The sequence below is a fragment of the Dama dama genome, chromosome 25, assembly GCF_033118175.1.
Source record: "Dama dama isolate Ldn47 chromosome 25, ASM3311817v1, whole genome shotgun sequence".
NCBI classification, from domain to species: domain Eukaryota; kingdom Metazoa; phylum Chordata; class Mammalia; order Artiodactyla; family Cervidae; genus Dama; species Dama dama.
Genome location: NC_083705.1, coordinates 31,625,992 through 31,644,398, shown reverse-complemented (window position 1 = coordinate 31,644,398; position 18,407 = coordinate 31,625,992). Strand labels below are relative to the sequence as shown.

The 18,407-nt window shown below is 40.3% G+C and overlaps 2 protein-coding genes across 3 annotated transcripts in view; one reads left to right on the top strand and one right to left on the bottom strand.

Annotated features, from left to right (window-relative positions):
- Positions 1-10,460, top strand: part of MTREX (Mtr4 exosome RNA helicase) — a 91,998-nt gene extending 81,538 nt beyond the window's left edge. Inside the window, exons 26-27 of the mRNA XM_061129785.1 lie at positions 8,723-8,827; positions 10,165-10,460. Of these exons, the coding sequence (XP_060985768.1) occupies positions 8,723-8,827; positions 10,165-10,217 (158 nt within the window). The 3' untranslated portion in view covers positions 10,218-10,460. The remainder of the gene's footprint in view (positions 1-8,722; positions 8,828-10,164) is intronic.
- PLPP1 (phospholipid phosphatase 1) overlaps positions 8,994-18,407 on the bottom strand; it is a 108,816-nt gene continuing 99,402 nt past the window's right edge. For both annotated transcript variants that reach the window (XM_061129786.1, XM_061129787.1), the window contains exons 5-6: positions 11,592-11,768; positions 8,994-10,810 (exon numbers count right to left, since the gene is read on the bottom strand). In XM_061129786.1, the coding sequence (XP_060985769.1) occupies positions 10,679-10,810; positions 11,592-11,768 (309 nt within the window). In that variant the 3' untranslated portion in view covers positions 8,994-10,678. The remainder of the gene's footprint in view (positions 10,811-11,591; positions 11,769-18,407) is intronic.

Here is an 18,407-nt window from a genome sequence, read left to right as displayed (position 1 = left end):
ATTTCTAATTTTTGATAATAAAGGGAAATCTTCTGCCCATATAGGGGTTTCCCTGGTGGTTCAGTGATAAAGAATCTGCCTGCAATGCAGGAGACTTGTGCAATGCAAGAGGTGCAGGTCAATCCCTGGGCTGGGAAGATCCCCTGGAGAAGCAAATGGCAACCTTCTCCAGTATCCTTGCCTCGGAAATCCCATGGACAGAGGAGCCTGGCAGGCTGCGTGCAGTCCATAGGGTCACGAAGGAGTCTGACACGGTTGAGTGACTAAACAACAACACCCTAATGGCTTTCTATGTAATTCCACCAAAAAACAGCAGAGCTGAAAAATGCTGTCCGTTGCATTTCTAAAATCAAATAGTTACTTAACTGAAGAAAAATTTTAAATGAAAAAGTAAAGGTAAAGAAAATATAAAAGGAGTAATTATAAGTGAATTATAAGAAGCAAATAATAGGCACAGTATATAAAGAAAGCCATATTTAGAAATGTTGTATTCATTGCAAAAAGATTGACTTATGTAGATATATATAGTGGTGAATTCTGTATACATTGAACTTTCTTAAAAATGAAAATAAATGATCTTGGACTTCATAGCGATTATTGTAAGATACTCAGAATATTACTATTTCTTAACTATTTATTTTGAGAGAAATTATTTTTAACATACCCTGAGTTATATGCTTTTCACCTGGTATTATTGAAGACTAACTAATAGATTACTGAGTTTATAAATCAGTGACTTTTGTGATGCATAGATTAAACATCACAAAATCAGCTGTGAGCCTTTACTTCAATGCATTGAATTTTATGGGTTTTAAGGTTTTAAATATGAAGATCCCCTGGAGAAGGGAAAAGCTACCCATGCCAGTATTCTGGCCTGGAGAATTCCATGGACTGTATAGTCCATGGGGTTGCAAAGAGTCTGACACAACTGAGTGACCTTCACTTTCATTTTTAAATTAATAGTGTGTTGTTTTAGTCCTTTCCCTAAAGTTTATTTCTAAACTTCCATTAAATGATCATTAGTATTATGGTCCCCAAATCTTTTTGTGAATACTATACTCTGTTATGAGGATGGTGATTATTTATTAGGTAAACAATGTGCCAGGCATTGTGCTATAGTCAGCATTTTATATAATTTAAATTAATCACTAAATGGCACATCTGAGTAGTTACTTACTATTTGCACTTTGCACAAGGAGACTGATTTATAAAAGGTAAGTAATTTGGCCAAGGTCATGGAGGTGTACTGCATGACAACAGTATGTTTGGATTCTGGACACTGTGACTGCAGGTCACATGGTAGTGGATTACTTCATCTAAAAACAGTAATAACCTCATCTTTGAGGTTTGGATCACCAAGAGAATTCTTAAATACTACCTAGAATTGTGCCATCTCCATCCTCTGAAAATTCATGCTGTAGGGGTGGTCAGAAGGCCTGTCATAACTGATGGTGTGAGAAGAGGGACGTGTGACACCCTCACCTCACTTAACACACAGAAGCCCGGGGTGGGGTGGTGTATGACAGCTTGTGTGTTTCAGAGATACAAAGGCAATCAAGTACAGGATCACCACTCTTCAGTATAACTTCTTTTTGGAAGATAAGAATGAAACCATGACTGTTCTGTGCCTAGATTCTAAGACTTATTAATATGCTAGCTCATATTTGTATATCTGCATCTCTGAGAAGGTAGACACAGTGGCATAAAACAGTAGTGATGCACTGTTTGGTTTATTTGTTTGAGAGAAATGAAGGAACAGTAGACCTACAAATAGAGGAAGCCTTATAAAATTATCTTTGTAGATTATTTTTCTATTCTTTGTACTTAAATGGAAAAGCTATCATAGTATGGAAGATAAATTGTAAAGTGTTAAAACTGAAGGTAGTTTGTATTTCTGCCACCTATGAGTTGATGTTTTCCCCTACATATGAGCAATTCCTGAAATCAATGATTTTGCCTCTTTTTCAGTTCCTTGGGGCTGTTTTGATGTCACAGTGTGCTTGTGAAATCTGAGTTGGAAAATTAAGGGATTCATAACTATAACTTGAAAATTAAAGGATTCATCACTATAACTTGAAATTGGGTCTAATATCAACACAGTTTTCATGGTACTATTATGTCAGCTCTACCTTTTCTTTCTAAAATTGGATCAGACTATATATTAGCTCATAAGAGTAAAATATGTAATTAAACAGCAAAAAAAAAAAAAAATACTGAGAACCTTAGGATATTACTTTAGTATATTATTTCCTTTTTCTGGCATACTGTGTCTCCTTGCCACAACCTTTTTTTTAAACTGTGGTGGTGTTTACTTTATCCATTTCAGAATAGCCATTCTCTCCTCATCTTGTTACAGTACATGCTTGATATAATTGGAAAAGTACTATAATCACAGCTCTACCCATCGTATAGCGTGTCTTTACTTTTATAGGCAGAAAATGACTACACTGGGACTTTTTATGTGCTGTGGTCAGTGTCCAATCATGTCATGTCATGAGCCTCAGAAGTAGTTTTAAGAATTTTTCAAACATTAGCTGGAGCTAGTTGACATTGAATGGTGGGTACTGTTCATTTGCCTACAGATACAGTATGGTGCTCTTCCCTGTGCTGGATGGATTTGCTTTCATTTAAGCACATGCCATCAGGAAAGCTTCTGTGACAAATTATCATTTGGAACTGTTTACTGTAGTACTTATGTCTGTCATGGGTTTTTAAAGAAAATGCTGTTTTGTGCATTCCCACTCTTTGCCCCACCACAAGTTCTTTTCAAATGCCTTTCAACTAGCATAGCTTTACCCTTCCCTAGGAGAGGATACATCAGTGTCATAAGGGATTTTCCAGCTGGTTTTTTTTTTTTACATGCTTTTGCTAATAGAGTAGCATTTTATTAGTATGTATCTTTTCTCTGTTTAACTTTTGGCACAATTTTAGTACTAAATGACTTAAGAATTAGCACCTGATTCTTACTCTTTTGTTGAATAAATTAACTGAGACCCTAGTGGGACCAGGAATTGCGCTGCATGCAGTGCAAGCAATAGTCTCTGCCCTCCCAGAATGTTTTCAGCCTGAGCTGGGATCTAATATGGTAAATGATTGTAGGAAAGTGTATTTATGATTCTAATCTCAGGCCTCAGTAACCACTTAGGTAGGAGGTATTATATGAGATTCAGGGCATAAACTGTGAGGAACCACTTTTGGGAATGCCAGAAAGTTGGAGGTAGAAATAAATATCTCTCCAGGTAAAGAAATATGTTGATTTCTTCTATCCTCAACTAGAATAATGTTTTGTTCAAGAACCACATGAGCCTGATGTTTGTAAAACTGCCCTTAAGCTTGTGTGCTCAAATGTCCTTCAGTGGAGTGGATAAATTGTGTTTCATTCATACAGTGGAACAGTATTCAGCCTGAAAAAGGAGTGAAGGACTGATTTGTGCTAGTATATGAACCCGAAACACTTTAAGGTTCTAAGTGAAAGAAGGCAGACACAGAAGCCACCTACTGTATAATTTCATTTATGTGAAATGTCCAGAATAGGCAAATCTAGAGAGACAGAGGTAGATTTGTGGTAACCATGGACTGGCAGTGGGTGTGACTGCTTAATGGACTTGGATTTCTTTTGGGTTTGATAAAAAGACTCTAAAATCAGATAGTGATTATGGTTGTACAACTCTGAATATACTAAAATCCACTGAATTTGTGTACTTATTTAAAAGGGTGAATTTGTGTTTGTATTGACTCTACCGGATCTTAGCTGTGGACATGCGGGGGTCTTTGTTGAGTCAGGTGGGATCTTTCATTGCAGCCCATGGATTCTGAGTTGTGGCGTTGGGGCTCTGTAGTTGTGGCCCTGGGATTCAGCAGTCATCACGCTGGAGCTCAGTAGTCATGGCGCTAGGGCTCAGTAGTTGTGGTACTGGGGCTTTGTTGTAACACTGGGGCTCAGTAGTTGTGGTGCTGGGGCTCAGTAGTCATGGTGCTGGGGCTCAGTAGTTGTGGTACTGGGACTTTGTTGTAACACTGGGGCTCAGTAGTTGCAGTTCATGAACTTAGTTGCTCTGCAGCATATGTGATCTTAGTTCGCCTATCAGGGATTGAACCGTGTCCCTCGACTACTAGGGAAGTCCCCAAAGGGTGAATTTTATGCCATGTGAACTATTTATCTAAGTGTGCATTCTTCCAGAATGGTGATATAAACCTAAGTTTAAAAAAGGGGTAGTGACACTGGGGTACATGCTTTAAAGTGGTAGATTTTATATATATTTTACCACAGTTTTCATTGCTATTAAGGATTCAGTTTTACTTTCCACTGGCAAAAACCAGAAAAAAAAGGTTCATTAAATGGTTAACATTTAATGGTTAACAACCATTTATTTGGTTGTTAGTGTATGTTTTTGTTTCTGGTCAGCTTCAGATAGCCTGGGAGGAAGGGTCATGGCTTTTTATCTCTTGTCTTGGACTTAATCTAGGTGGTCCTAATTGATGAGGCAGAATGATTTCTAAAGCTGGGAGTAAGGAGAAGCCTTGGATTACAGAGAACTGTAGTAGGTAGAAAGTATGCTGGGAAATTCACTTCTTCCCAGTGGTCTGCATGAATCTCCATCAGCAATAAATAGCCTTTATGCTGCAGGCAGCTGTGAACGGTGTTTGTACACATAAGGTGATATTTTGACAAAAGACTGAGGCCAGCAGCCACAGCCATTGTATGTGCAACCCTGTACCTCCTGGCCTCATTTCTTAATTGTTCTCATGTCATCTGAAACTGAGCTGGCGTGAGCTACATCTGGCAGGTCAGATGTGTGTTTAGTTTCTTTAGTTTATACCTTAATCTTAGCAATTTGCTTCATATGTTTGGCCTCCGACAGCTTTTGCAAAGATTCTGGCCATTAACATGAGTTTCTCAATTTGTAGAAATACCTAAACAATATCAAGTTATCTTTGTTTCCCAGGACACATTTGAATTCAGTCAAAAAAATATTTGTGAGCACAGGCATCTGACTCTGATGCCCTGCACAGCAAAAATTTTATAAAGGATTTCCTTTCAATTTTAAGTGACCTGTGAAATCCATTCTGTCCCTTTTTGAAGTGCTGTGTATTTACATTTTTAACCATTACCTCATTTAATTTTCTTCAAATAGAAGTGTTTGCAATATACACATTTACTATCTAGTTGCATGGGTAATCTGATGGTCTTTACGTTCTGTGTTCCAGCCCCCACTCTATTTAGACACCCAAATGTTAACTGTGATTGGATTTCCTCTTTGAATGCAAAGCAGTACTAGAGCTCAGCATTCTTTGCACTGAGAACAGAAATAACAAGTAATAGCCAGCATTTATTGAATTCCTATTGTATTACTGCCACTTATTAAGCACTGTGCATACATTATTTCATTCATTTCTCATAATAACCCCATTAGGTTTAAGAATTATTATTATCTCCACTTTATAGATTAGTAAACTTGAAGTTTTTCACAGGTTAATAGAGAAGATTTGGAAAGAAAAGAATGAATTCACTTTGTGAAACTGTTTGAGGTGTCTGTAATATGTGTGGGTAATCAACTTTTTGTTGATCCAGTAGTAGTTTCTAGGTAGAATTTAATAGCATTGTTTCGGTTTTGTGACAACTATTTTTATAATTGTGGCCTAGAAGTGAGTAACTTTCACTTATTTAAGTAAAAAATGCACAGATGAGTGATATGCTATTGATTGAACTTCATGAAATAATATCTTTAAAGCTAAAACTTAGGGTCCCCAAATGATTATCCTGGTACAGAAGTATCACACATGGACCATCCAGAACCTTATGTTTGAATCAGGGCTGAAACAGACTCACCAGGCAGCATCTGAATGAATGGCATTAGATTTGGGGGCAGTGGAGGAGCACTATTCCTCCTGGGATGCAGGGGGTCAGGGACAGGCTCCTCACCTGCCCGCAGGACTGCAGCCCTTGTTATTATGTTGCTTGTGCCTGCACAGGGGGTGCCAGCGAAGAGCAGTAGGAGCTGAAACACGCATCCAGGGGAAGAGAGAAAAGTGGGTGCTGTCCATTTATCAAGTCATGAATTTACCAGTGGGTCTAGGGGATGCCGCCTTCTGACCCTACAATGGCTAGTGGCCAACCTGGCAGCTTCCTGTTCCTAGGGAATAGGCTGATACTCTTACCTGTATTTGTAAAGTGGTTGGCTGTGTTTGCTTTATGCTTTTGCTTTCAGCCCCATCATTTATTTCCCCATTGTAATTTCAAGCTGTTTTGTGCATTTTTACCTATCTCACCCAGGTAACGCCCTCCAGATGCCATTAAGGCCTGCTTCCCCCACCTCCCTTTCTCCCTTCGCCTCTCTCTCTGCACCCCGCCCCCCCACTACCACCCCTGCCTCATTTGGCCATTAATTGGGCTTTCTCCTTCCCTGATCCTGTCTGCCCATTCTGCAGTTAATTTTCTCGGCTAAGATCATAGCTTTATGCTATGCTATGATGATAGCATAAAGCTATGATCAGCAAAAACAAACTAGTATCTTCAACTTTTATAAAGTTTCAGCTTGTAAAGTTCTGAGATTCTTCTTCCAGGAACTCAGCCTCACAGTTTAAAGGGAAGCCATTGCTCTAAAGGGTGAACCTCAAAGTCATAAACCCCTCTAGGGTTTCTCATCTGTAAAATGGTAGTAGGATGTTGGAAGTAGCCAATGACACAGTCTCCTCCTACTTGGGAACATCTTTTGTGAAATAATTTTTTTTTTTTTTCCTGTTAAAGGTTACTAGTAAAAACAGGAGCAAGTCTGTTTTTTCATTTGTTTTGTTAATTTTCAAAATATTAATATAGCATATTGGTGTCAGAACCAGTTGTCTCAGTAACAGGAAGTAAATGCACAGGTAGGTATCATATAGCTGCTTCCTCATTCTCTTGGAGACCTGCTGTGAAGGGAACACACTTACTGCTTGGAACTTCCCTTCTGAGCCGCAGTTCCCTTTCTAGTCATGGAAAGAGAATTAGGACGCAACTGAGATTCTTGTGTTTCCATCTGCCATTATATGCACCTCAAGGTGGATCAGTCTAATAATTCATTCTCTATTCCTGTACTTTAATAGCAGAGTTCTACTGGAGAAAAATTGTACCGTTTGGTGTCTTCAGAAGCCATAGTCTGTAACCTCAGAATCACATTAAACTTTCCTAGTAATAACAGAAGTAGCAGTAGCAGAGGAGGAGATTGGTGTGTACCAGCTCGGTACCTGACACTTGGAACATTCTGCCTCATTTAGTTTATAGTGTTTCCCTAGCTTGCTAATACAGTCTCTCAGGCAGTAGATGGCACAGCTGAAATGTAATCCCTAGTCTGCCTACCTTCAGAGACTTTTGTCTCTGGCTCTGAGACTTGTCTTACAGGCAATTCCAGATCCTCTTTGCTCTCCTTGCGCACCTACCTCAACTTGTCCCAGCTTTGTAGATGATCACTTTGGCTTCAGAGGAAAGGCAGGTGCCAGTAGGCCTGTCTTCTTAAGCTAGAAACTCATGTGCAGTGCATATATCTTGTCCCTTATTCTCTCTTCAGAGGAAATTACTCCCGATTCTAGGGCCTTCTTCCACTCTTCTGCACCCTCTTCAGTTTTGAATCCCATCCTTTCTGCTGCCACTTAGAAGTTTATCTTTCTCATCCACATCTTCTCCAGCTACCAACATAACATACCATGTTTAAGAGCAAAAGCTTTATGAGTTAGATCTCCATTGTTTTTCTCCCTTGGGCACATTGGCTCATAATGTGGAGGGCATTAAAAGGGAAAAAGAGCCCTGAACACAGTACAATGAGTGTTTTACAAGATACCTGTTAATAAATTATTCCAGTGTTACAAGGAGTTAAATAAGAACCTGAAGTGTGAGGTCACAGCTTGCATACCAGAAAGAACTGATACTCCTCTTGTATTTCAGGCATTAAAACTAAAATCCAAGAGTTTTCAACTTAGGTGGCACTTAGAGAAAGAATCGTGAGGCTCCTCCTCATGCAAGTCTGACAGAAGTGAAAGTGTGTTTACAACTTCACCTGTGATGCAAACACTTGTCTTAGACAAGGAGTCAGATCCCAATGGGAAGGGACTGACTGCCTCTTCTATGCTTCATTGAGGATACACTGTGTGAGGAAAGTATTGATGAAAGAGCTGTTTAAGGTCCAGAAGAATGATCGATTGCACCTTTAAAATGAAAATCTGATTCTCTTACTCCCTTCCTTAAACATTCCCTGTTGCATTCTCTTCACAGAATAGTATCCAGAGGCTGTAGTAGGCCACACCCAGGGCCTGCTGTAGCCTGCTAGGCATTTCTGCACTGCCTCTGTGGTCTTGCCTTGTCCCTGCCTGACAGTGACCTTATGCATAAAGGACCCAGATTATGTCACCTTTGCTGCCCTTCACCCATGTTGTTCTGTCCTCTGTTCCCAGGACATTTTGTGTACTTCCTGTAAGAGCAAGTGTCAACACATTAAAGTAAATCCATGACTCTCTCTACCATGAGTCAAAGATGGGAATTAAACTTTTCATTTTTGTAGCCTTCCTGGTGCCTAGCAGTCACTAGTCACGTTTACTCCTGATTTACTGCAGTAGAAGTTCCTCAGAGGACTATCGGTTAATCATCCCATGTTCACCTTCCTTGTGTCTTAACAAAAGCTCTGCTTTTCCTGATTATTTACACTTTACAAGGGATACACTTTACAAGTGGTTTGTCTCCTTTTCTGTCCAGGCAGCATAATTCGTTGTATGAGGCGCTTGGAAGAACTACTTCGACAAATGTGTCAAGCAGCAAAAGCCATTGGAAACACTGAGCTGGAGAATAAATTTGCAGAAGGTCAGTATCCGGCCCATGAAGTTCTAGTAATTTCGGCAAATCCTCTTGACCATAACCTAGGAGAACATTTTCAGATATTCTTCACTGGACTGCCATGGCAGGCCACCTGGTAGCATTCAAAGAAAATATCAGTGTGTGTTGGAAACAGTTTGTAAATGAATATAGATAAAATTTCAAAATATTTATTGTGCACTTATTGTGTGCCAGGCATTGGTTTAAGCACCAAGGAATACAGCAGTGAACAAAAAAAGACACAAACCCCTGCCTTCATGGCGCTCACATTCTAGTGCAGGGAGGTGGACAGTAAACAGGTCAACAATTAAAATACATCAGGTAGTGATACAAACAAAGGAAGAGACAATAGAGACTTGAAAGATGGATATGATGGCCTAGAGTCCCTCCATATTTACTTGATGTACTTGAGCAACAGGCCAGTGTGGCTGGAGCACAGTGAACAGTGATGGAACAGTAGGGGCTGGAAGAAGAAAAGAATGGTCCTGGAGGCCCCAGCACTCAGCTTTTTCCTCTGAAGTGATTGGAGGTTTTGGGCACAGGAGTGGTGTGCTCTGACATGGGTTTCACCAGGCAGCTCTTGCTGGTGCCTTGTAGGCAAGTCTGTAGATGAGCTCGGTTGGAAGCAGGATGACCAACTCAGGAAAGGCTGGCTAGACCATGGTGGTAGTGATGGGGGGAGGCACACATGCTTGCAAATCGTTTCATGCCATCTGTATGTTGGCTGAGAAAAAGGACTTAAAATAACACCAGAGAATAGCAGACGCGGTGCTGCTCTGAGTTGGTTGCCCACAGTCAAACCTGCTGATTTCACTATCTACTTAGTGTTCTAAGAAGTTTGCAGAAACTGGCTTACATTTTCAACATTGTTAAATAGAGGAGACCTATTTAATCACTGTGGGTTTAAGTCTAGTTTTTGTAAACTTTCGAAAACTTTGTCCTGCCTTAGCCCAGACAGAATTTCACATGGTAACTGAAATATAGTGCCTTCCATTGTAGGCTGAAAATTCATGCTTTTGGGTAACTAACTTCTTTTGACAGCTTATTCCTTTCAAGTCTTTTAAAGTAATTTTGGACACCCCCAGCCCCTACACACATGGTGTACTTTAGAGTCAGGATTCATAAGAACAGGGGTCTGGTTTCAGAGTTTCCCATTTCTCAGAGATGGTTATGAACTCCTCTAGGTGTCTTTCAGACCAGCAAGGGTTTTATATTTTCCATACTGTCTTCTCACCAATTTAATGAGTATTGTTTAAAACCCCAGTGGATGGGCATTACATTCTTTGTGGTTTTGAAAATTTAAATCATATTTTCTTTTCTCTTAGGAATCACCAAAATCAAGAGAGATATTGTGTTTGCTGCCAGCCTCTACTTATAAACAGTCAGCTAAGGAATGTGGAATTGTAAATTGTTCTCCACCTGTCTGATTACAATCAACTACAAATGCCTATAAGTATTGATTTGGTTTTCCCATCTCAAGACAGTTGTCCTGAAACATTTTAATATGTATTATATTTAAATCAAGCATCATTCTAAGAAAGCATATTACATACACATTTGTACATAAGCATTACATTTTTTAATAAAAAAAATGTACAGGTGGGGCATTGTTTTAGTGAAAGGCCGTTGAAATTTTTTTAAATGAACTTAGAGCTATTAGGTAACCATTGTGTTAAATGTAACTATATACACACAGGTAAAGTAGGCATCCAAGAGGTATAGTAGCAGCAGTCCCTTAAAGGCTTGTACACCGGGAAGAAAGACGCATCCTCTTGCCTTCTGGTTGCAATCACTTTTCTTTAGAAAGCAGGCCAGCTTCATCTGGGCACTCTGCCACCTTCAAGGCTGGTGACTGTTCCGATAGTGATTCCCTGTCGTTGGTGTTTCGTGCAGAGTTGTATGAGAATCCTCCTCTTTTCTTTCTTTAAAAGGAGAATTTCTCTTTTTGAAGAAATCTGATACATATACAGCCTATGTAGAACAGATAACATTTAGAATGGGGCAGAGTATTAAGTGATACCATTTTAAAGAAGTTGAAAAACCCTAGCAAAATTGCAGTAAGCAGTGTGCAAAAAATAAAAAAAAGGATATACATTACAGGGTACAAGCTAAGGGTACCAATAAATTAGTGGCTGGGCTTCCCTGGTGGTTCAGTGGTAAAGAACCTGCCTGCAATGCAAGAGATGCAGGTCTACTCTCTGGGTCAGGAAGGGCCCCTGAAGAAGGCAATAGCTACTCCAGTATTCTTGCCTGGGAAATCCCATGGCCAAGAGGAGCCTGGCAGGCTAGAGTCCATGGGGTCACAAAGAGGCGGACACGACTCAGTGACTAAACAGCAACAACAAATTAGTGGCTAACAGGAATGTTTGTTAAAGACATCCTGAGAGTTGCTTTGTTATGTCTTGGGCAAAAAGCTTCACTATGCAGCCAGCCCTTAATGAAAAAAATGTGTCGTACTTCATGTAAATTATTTTCAATTTATACCAAAAAGAAAACTTTATACCCAGGACTTCTTACAATTTAAAAAAAAAAACAAATTTTTTTAATAACTTTGGCAGAAAGTAAATAACCTAGGTATTATTTGCTGTCTGTCCTAAAATGACTTTTAATAACATTGGGGTCCTTACCCAGTAGCAATTATTGAGCCACATTCTCTGCCTTAACATAGTTTTCTCATTGGAACCTTTTTTCCTACTTATTTATCCAAGGGCTTATCAATTTCAAGATGTAGGCTGCTGCCATGTATACTTACAACTAATACTGCAACCAGAGCTCCTTGAATGAGTCCAGTCAGCACATCACTCCAGTGGTGTTTGTAATCAGAAACTCGAGAAAGGCCCACATAAATGGATGCAGCAACAAGACCAAATTGCAGTGTAGGGCGTAAAAGTCTTGCCCAGTCTCCCTTCATTCTGGCTTGAAGATAAAGCTAATAGAAAAGACGGGGGGGAGGGGGGGGAAAAGAGTTTAATATACCAACTGAAGACTATATTTTATATTAAATATCACATTTCTAGAGGATTGATGTTTAAAATGATAGCATTAAGTATTAATAATCATTAATCAGTGTTGTTATATATGGAAGAGGGCTTTAGGCAAGCATTCTTGTACTCATAAATACCTAAAAATTAATCCCAAAATAAAATGAAAATACAAATTGCCCTAGTACCAGTTTACAAGAATTTATTACCTATCTAGTTAGACCACTCTCCAAATTATAAACAAGGTAAGCGTTTCTGTGTTTATAACCTAGGATTTCAGGGGCTGCGCCTTCCCTTCCATTTTGAGTTACAGTGATCATTAGTTCAGAGTCTTGGGATCAACTGCTAGTGCTCTGAGCACAGGCTGCCCTTACTCTGGGCCAGGCTGCTGTATTTTCTGCCCAGCCTATTTAGGAACTAAGTTTGCTTAATTCACCCAAACAATTTACTTGCGAGTTCCTCTAGCCTCAAATTATTTAACATGAGTGACTGAGATTAAATAAATCTGTATTTATAAGTAGATACAATAATCTGCCTAAGTAAACAATACAGTCTATAGTTTAGTCCTGATCCAGTAAGAGTTTTCTTTCAATAGCACTGTACCCTTTAAAGTTCTATGATTTTCCATACACTAATCAGACCTGAGAATTTCTCCTTTGCTGTGTCAGCCTGCCCTTGACTTTGGTGCATCCCCAAAGACTGTAATAAAGAACAAATTTGGAATAGTTTCCTATGAACACCTTTCAGCAAATATGGTCTTTTTTTTTTTTTTCCTAACTTCTATCTAATAATATAATTCGTAATATTCATTTTAGAAACTCTGTTCAATAATTTATGGCTCATACAACTTACTTAAATGCAGTCTGCAGAAAACAATTTATGTCGCTGTGCCCACTGATCCTGCCTATTTAAAGTAGATAGACAAGTCCATTCCTAGTTCACTGGGCACTGTTGTGCGTGTTCAGTTCCTAGCACCTGGCAAAGACCCAGAGGTCGTCTAATTTTATAAAGTACCTTATAGTATAAACATCTAATCCTAAAAGAGCATACCAGTTGTTTAACTGAGTTGAACTCATTAACAGGCTGAAGTGCCACTGGCTTTCTGCAGAGCTCCTCTCCCCTTTTTTGTTTGCTGCTGTTGAAGCTATAAGCAAGCACAGAGTAAGAGGCTTGTCTCAAGATTCTGGAGGTGCTAAGATACTTGGTTCTGGTTGAGGCAGAGTTACTTAGCATGTGCTAGCTGAAGCCAGTTAGGTACCACAGCCCTGCCAGATAATATTCACCTCATTAGTTCTAACTGGAAATTTTTTGTTCATTTTAAGGAAAACAGTTCTTTAACTAGGGGCCAAGTTTTGTATGTTATTATCCAAAAGTTTAGTTGTCTCTCTTCTAGTTATTGTTAAGCTATCTTTTCAGATGATGGTTAAAGGCATCGGTTATTTAGACCATAAAAACATATACTTAGGAATTACAAATACTTGACCTAAATGCAGACATATTAGGGAGAACTGCACCCTTCCCTGCTAGGAACATAGTAAAAAAACAACTGTCAAATGGACTTAGGGGTTTATTTTTTTACTTCCAACATAAAGGAAACAGGACTTTCAAGGTTCTTCCTCAGTTAGGATTCTAAAATCCCTCTGTTTCTTCCAAAGAACTCTTTGACTTTAGGTAGCCCACACACATATGTTAAGTAAGTATTATTTTGCCCCAATCTCTTCCTCAACATCCCTGTGAAAATAACATTTGCTTATGGATCAATAACCAAACACACTGCAGTATACTCTAGGTGAAATCTTTCCCCTCTAAGTACCTAATTAAATAGAGTCTGTGTTCGTCTCTTCTGGGGACTAATGGCCATGGCTTGAGTAAGGCTCTTGTTACAGAACAAATCTCAGCTCTAAGTGAGACTGGCTAATTGAGTGGGCTTCCTATTTGCCTGTTTTGTATCTCTGGGCCCAAGGCACTTGATGTAGCAAAAGCCGGGCACCACCTCTGGTCCTGCTCTTCCCCGTGAGGACTTGGGTTTCAGTAGACCCCCAAGAGGTACACACACAGAGTTTGTTGAACCTTGGGTCACCTGAGTTGTGCGGTTGACATGCCCTGAACTCCAGAGACAACTGACCTCTCGTGTTGCCAGCCGAAAGCCTATCCTACATAAGCAGGTCCAAGAAAGCGTACAGTGCTGACCTTCGGGGGGCTCCACTTCCTAAGCCGTTCTTAGGTTCCACAGTGCAGCTCTTTTAAGCTCCCACCCTCTAGAGGCACTAGGGATTCAGCTTCCTCCTACCACTCTATAATGCTTTCCAAAATCTTTACCTCTTGCTTATTGTCTCCTTTTCCATTCTTTGACTTTGTGGATTTATATATTTTTTTCTATTCTACTCCTTGTCCTTTGACGGGGGAGAGGAAAGCATATATGTTCCTTTAAAAACAAGTCTCTATTCCTCCATCTTTCTCTGTCTCAGAGAAACTGAATATCTGATATATCTCAGCACTGCTATATTAGAACTAGATACGGGGACTGCTCATGCTTTAATGCCAGAATTGAGAATAAAAAGGCTTTATAACCTTTGTTGCCTTTGCAACCTCCACTCTTCCCCTTCTCCCTACATGTGCATTTGTTAATCACATGTGTACTACAAGAAGGAAAGCATTCAATTGCTTGTATCTTAAGATTTAGAACTTCTAGAACTCTGTATCCAGTGCTGTGTATGGTAGCAGACTGGCTGGCTCAGTGGCAGCATCTACAATTTTCAAATTACCCCGCTGGGGGAAACTGCCAATCCACAGACAGAACTGAAGGGCACCACATACCCTGCCTTACTTTGTGAGAGGGCAGAGTATGACTTAGGACAGACTTGGCCCAGAAATCTGCTGGGCTGTGTTTGTTCTAGGATTTATTTATGAAGGAACTGTTTATTTTTCACAAGTTGTAGAAACGGTCCCTAACAGATACATGATAGGCTACTGGCAAACAAAAGCTATGGTTAGACAAGAACGGGCCATTTAATAGAAAATGGAGAAGAGTGGCAGCCACACTCTAAAAAACCAGGTGGCCAGTGAGACAAGTGGAAATTCAACTTTCTGGTGAAGTAGAAAGGTCACAACTAGAAATAAAAGACAAGGTTCTGGCAGGACAAAAGCAACCTGCAGCACTTCACTAAGGTGCTCCCGAGAAGCAAAGGCTTCACACTGAGATGCTACAGATTCAGGAGGCCCCACGGCAGGACAGCCGAGGAGCAAAGGGTGACACATGCAGCTACCGGTTCTGTAAGCAGGGCGATCCACCAAACACCAGACAGCAAATGGAAGACTTGGTGACATAAAAAGGCAGGTTGAAAACAGGGACTACCTGGAGAAGGAAATGGTATCCACTCCACTCTTGCCTGGGAAATCCCATGGAGAGGAGCCTGGAGGGCTACAGTCCATGGTCATGAAGAGTTGCAAACAACTTAGTGGCTAAACAACAACAAAACCTTGTTTTCTTTGGAATCCTAACTCTATAATTATCAGAATTAAACCTGCTGTCATGTTTTCTGTGGCAGGTTGATACCCTACTTCTGTCATCAGTGGTATTTCTGATGCTGTTTTTCTTAAGTGACATGTTGAAACAAATGGGAGTCAAGGTTCCCTGGTGAAATGCCTTTGGGTCAAGATTTGGCCAGACCTTTGTTCTGGGCTCCTGGTGACTTCCCTGATGGCTTGGTTGGTAAAGAATCCGCCTGCAGTGCAGGAGATGCAAGAGATGCGGGTTCAATCCCTGGGTTGAGAAGATTCCCTGGAGAAGGAAATGGCTACCCAGTATTTTTGCCTGGGAAATCTCATGGACAGAGGAGCCTGGCGGACCACAGTCCGTGGAGTCGGAAGGGTCACACATGATTTGGCAACTAAACAACCACAAGCACGAGCAGGTGGCTAAGGAATGTAGCCAGGATCCCTTCCCACAACCAGTCAGCAGTCCCACTGTGTGAGCTGGTTAAAACTACCTGGGGGGACTTCCCTGGTGGTCAGTGGCTAAGACTGAGTCGAATCAAGAGCTCAGAGCCAATCTGGTACAACCACTGCATGTGCAGGGCCTAGTTCCAGTCAGCAGACACTAGTCTGAAGAGACCTTATGACTCGACCAGTATCCTCTATTAAAGGATCTATTATAAAATCTCATTTTTAAAATTCAATTAAATTGTTGAGTAAGGTATTTTTTGAAGCTGGTTTGTTTCTGCCTTTCCTCAACTCACTCTGTAATACGTAACTACAAAATGCTATTGCCTCATAAAGTCTCTTAATACAGGTATTAAGCCATACCTGGAGATGTTGTGGCTTTGGTTTCAGACCACTGCAATAAAGTGAATATCACAGTAAAGCAAGTCACATGAATTTTCTGGTTTCCCAGTGTATGTTTATGCTATGCTATATAGTCCATTAAGTGTGTGGTGGCATTTTGTCTAAAAAAAAGTACATACCTTAATTTAAAAATATATTATTACTAAAAAGTACTAACAATCATCTGAGCCTTCAAGTAAGTTGCAATCTTTTTGTAACACTAATAAGAAAGACCACTAATGCCCATAACAAATAGAACAGTAATAATGAAAAAGTCTGAAATATTTTGAGAATTACCAAAATGTGACACAGAGACACAAAGTGAGCAACTGCTGTTGGAAAAATGGCTCCACCAGACTTCCCTAGTGCAGGGTTGCCACAAACCTTCGATTTACATGATAAAGTGAGGCACAATAAAATGAGATATTCCTATATTTTACTCTTAAAATAAGAGGGTCCCTCCACCCAATTTTCAACTAGAGTCAAGGGCTTATTTTCACATTTTTAAATGGTTATTTGAAATGTGATCATATGGACCACAGCCTTGTCCAACTCAATGAAACTATGAGCCACGCTGGGTAGGGCCACCCAACACGGACGGGTTATGGTGGAGAGTTTGGACAAAACGTGGTCCACTGCAGAAGGGAATGGCAAACCACCTCTGTATTCTTGCCTTGAGAACCCCATGAACAGTAAGAAAAGGTCAAGAAGCAACAGTTAGAACTGGACATGGAACAACAGACTGGTTCCAAATTGGGAAAGGAATACATCAAGGCTGTATACTGTCACTCTGCTTATTTAACTTACATGCCGGGCTGGATGAAGTACAAGCTGGAATCAAGATTGCCAAGAGAAATATCAGTAACCTCTGATACACAGGTAACATCACCCTTATGGCAGAAGGTGAAGAACTAAAGAGCCTCTTGATGAAAGTGAGACAGGAGAGTGAAAAAGCTGGTTGAAAACTCAACAATGAAAAAACTGAGATCATGGCATCCGGTCCCATCATTTCATGGAAAATAGATGGGGAAGCAATGGAAACAGAGACTATTTTTTTGAGTTCCAAAACCACTGCAGATGGTGATTGCACCCATGAAATTAAAAGATGCTTGCTCGTTGGGAGGAAAGTTATGACCAACCTAGACAGCATATTATAAAGCAGAGACATTACTTTGCCAACAAAGTTCTGTCTAGTCAAAGCTATAGTTTTTCCAGTAGTCATGTATGGATGTGAGAGTTGGACTGTAAAGAAAGGTGAGTGCTGAAGAATTGATGCTTCTGAACTGTGGTGGTGGAGAAGACTCCTGAGAGTCCCTTGGACTGCAAGGAGATCCAACCAGTCCATCCTAAAGGAGATCAGTCCTGAATATTCATTGGAAGGACTGATGCTGAAGCTGAAACCCCCAATACTTTGGCCACCTGATGTGAAGAACTGACTCATTAGAAAAGACCCTGATGCTGGGAAAGATTGAAGGTGGGAGGAGAAGGGGACAACAGAGGATGAGATGGTTGGATGGCATCACCAACTCCATGGACATGGGTTTGGGCAAGCTCCAGGAGTTGGTGATGGACAGGGAAGCCTGGTGTGCTGCTGCCCACTGGGTCGCAAAGAGACACGACTGAGTGACTGAAGTGACTGATTTAAAAAAAAAAAAAAAGCAACTGAGATTGCACCTGATTTACAGAGCCTAAATATTACCTGACCTATGACAAAAAAATTTGCCAACCCCTGAACTAGACTAACAACAGCATGCTAAACACAAAGAAATATACCTTGGCCTAAGACCATGCCAAGTACACTGTTGTTCCACCTTCATGTGATGAGAGACCTGGCCAGAAGAGCACTGAAAGGCATGCCTAAGTTTATTCTTCTCTAGAGTTTAGTTTCACCATCTTTCAGATTCACAGAATTTCTAAAGTTAAACCTCAAATCCCTCCTTAAATTGGGCGGGCAAGCACTACCTGAACACAGCAGGGGGCAAGGCCCAGATACGAGGCAGTCTGTGAGAGGGAGGGAAGCCAAGCTGAAGCATAGACACTGAGAGGTACTTGGGTACTGGAGTCATTTACATGGAAAGTTCGTAACAGTAGTGATATAAACAATCGTAGTAATTTACAAACAAACCTCTATAACTGCAGTGATATAAGCAACCTAGGGTGACAGTCTCCCTATGACAGTGCTGGGAAAAACTGTATATTCCTTATTGTACTGAAAAAAGGATGGTTTCAGCCCATGCCTCTTTTCCTGAACAATCAAGTAAATT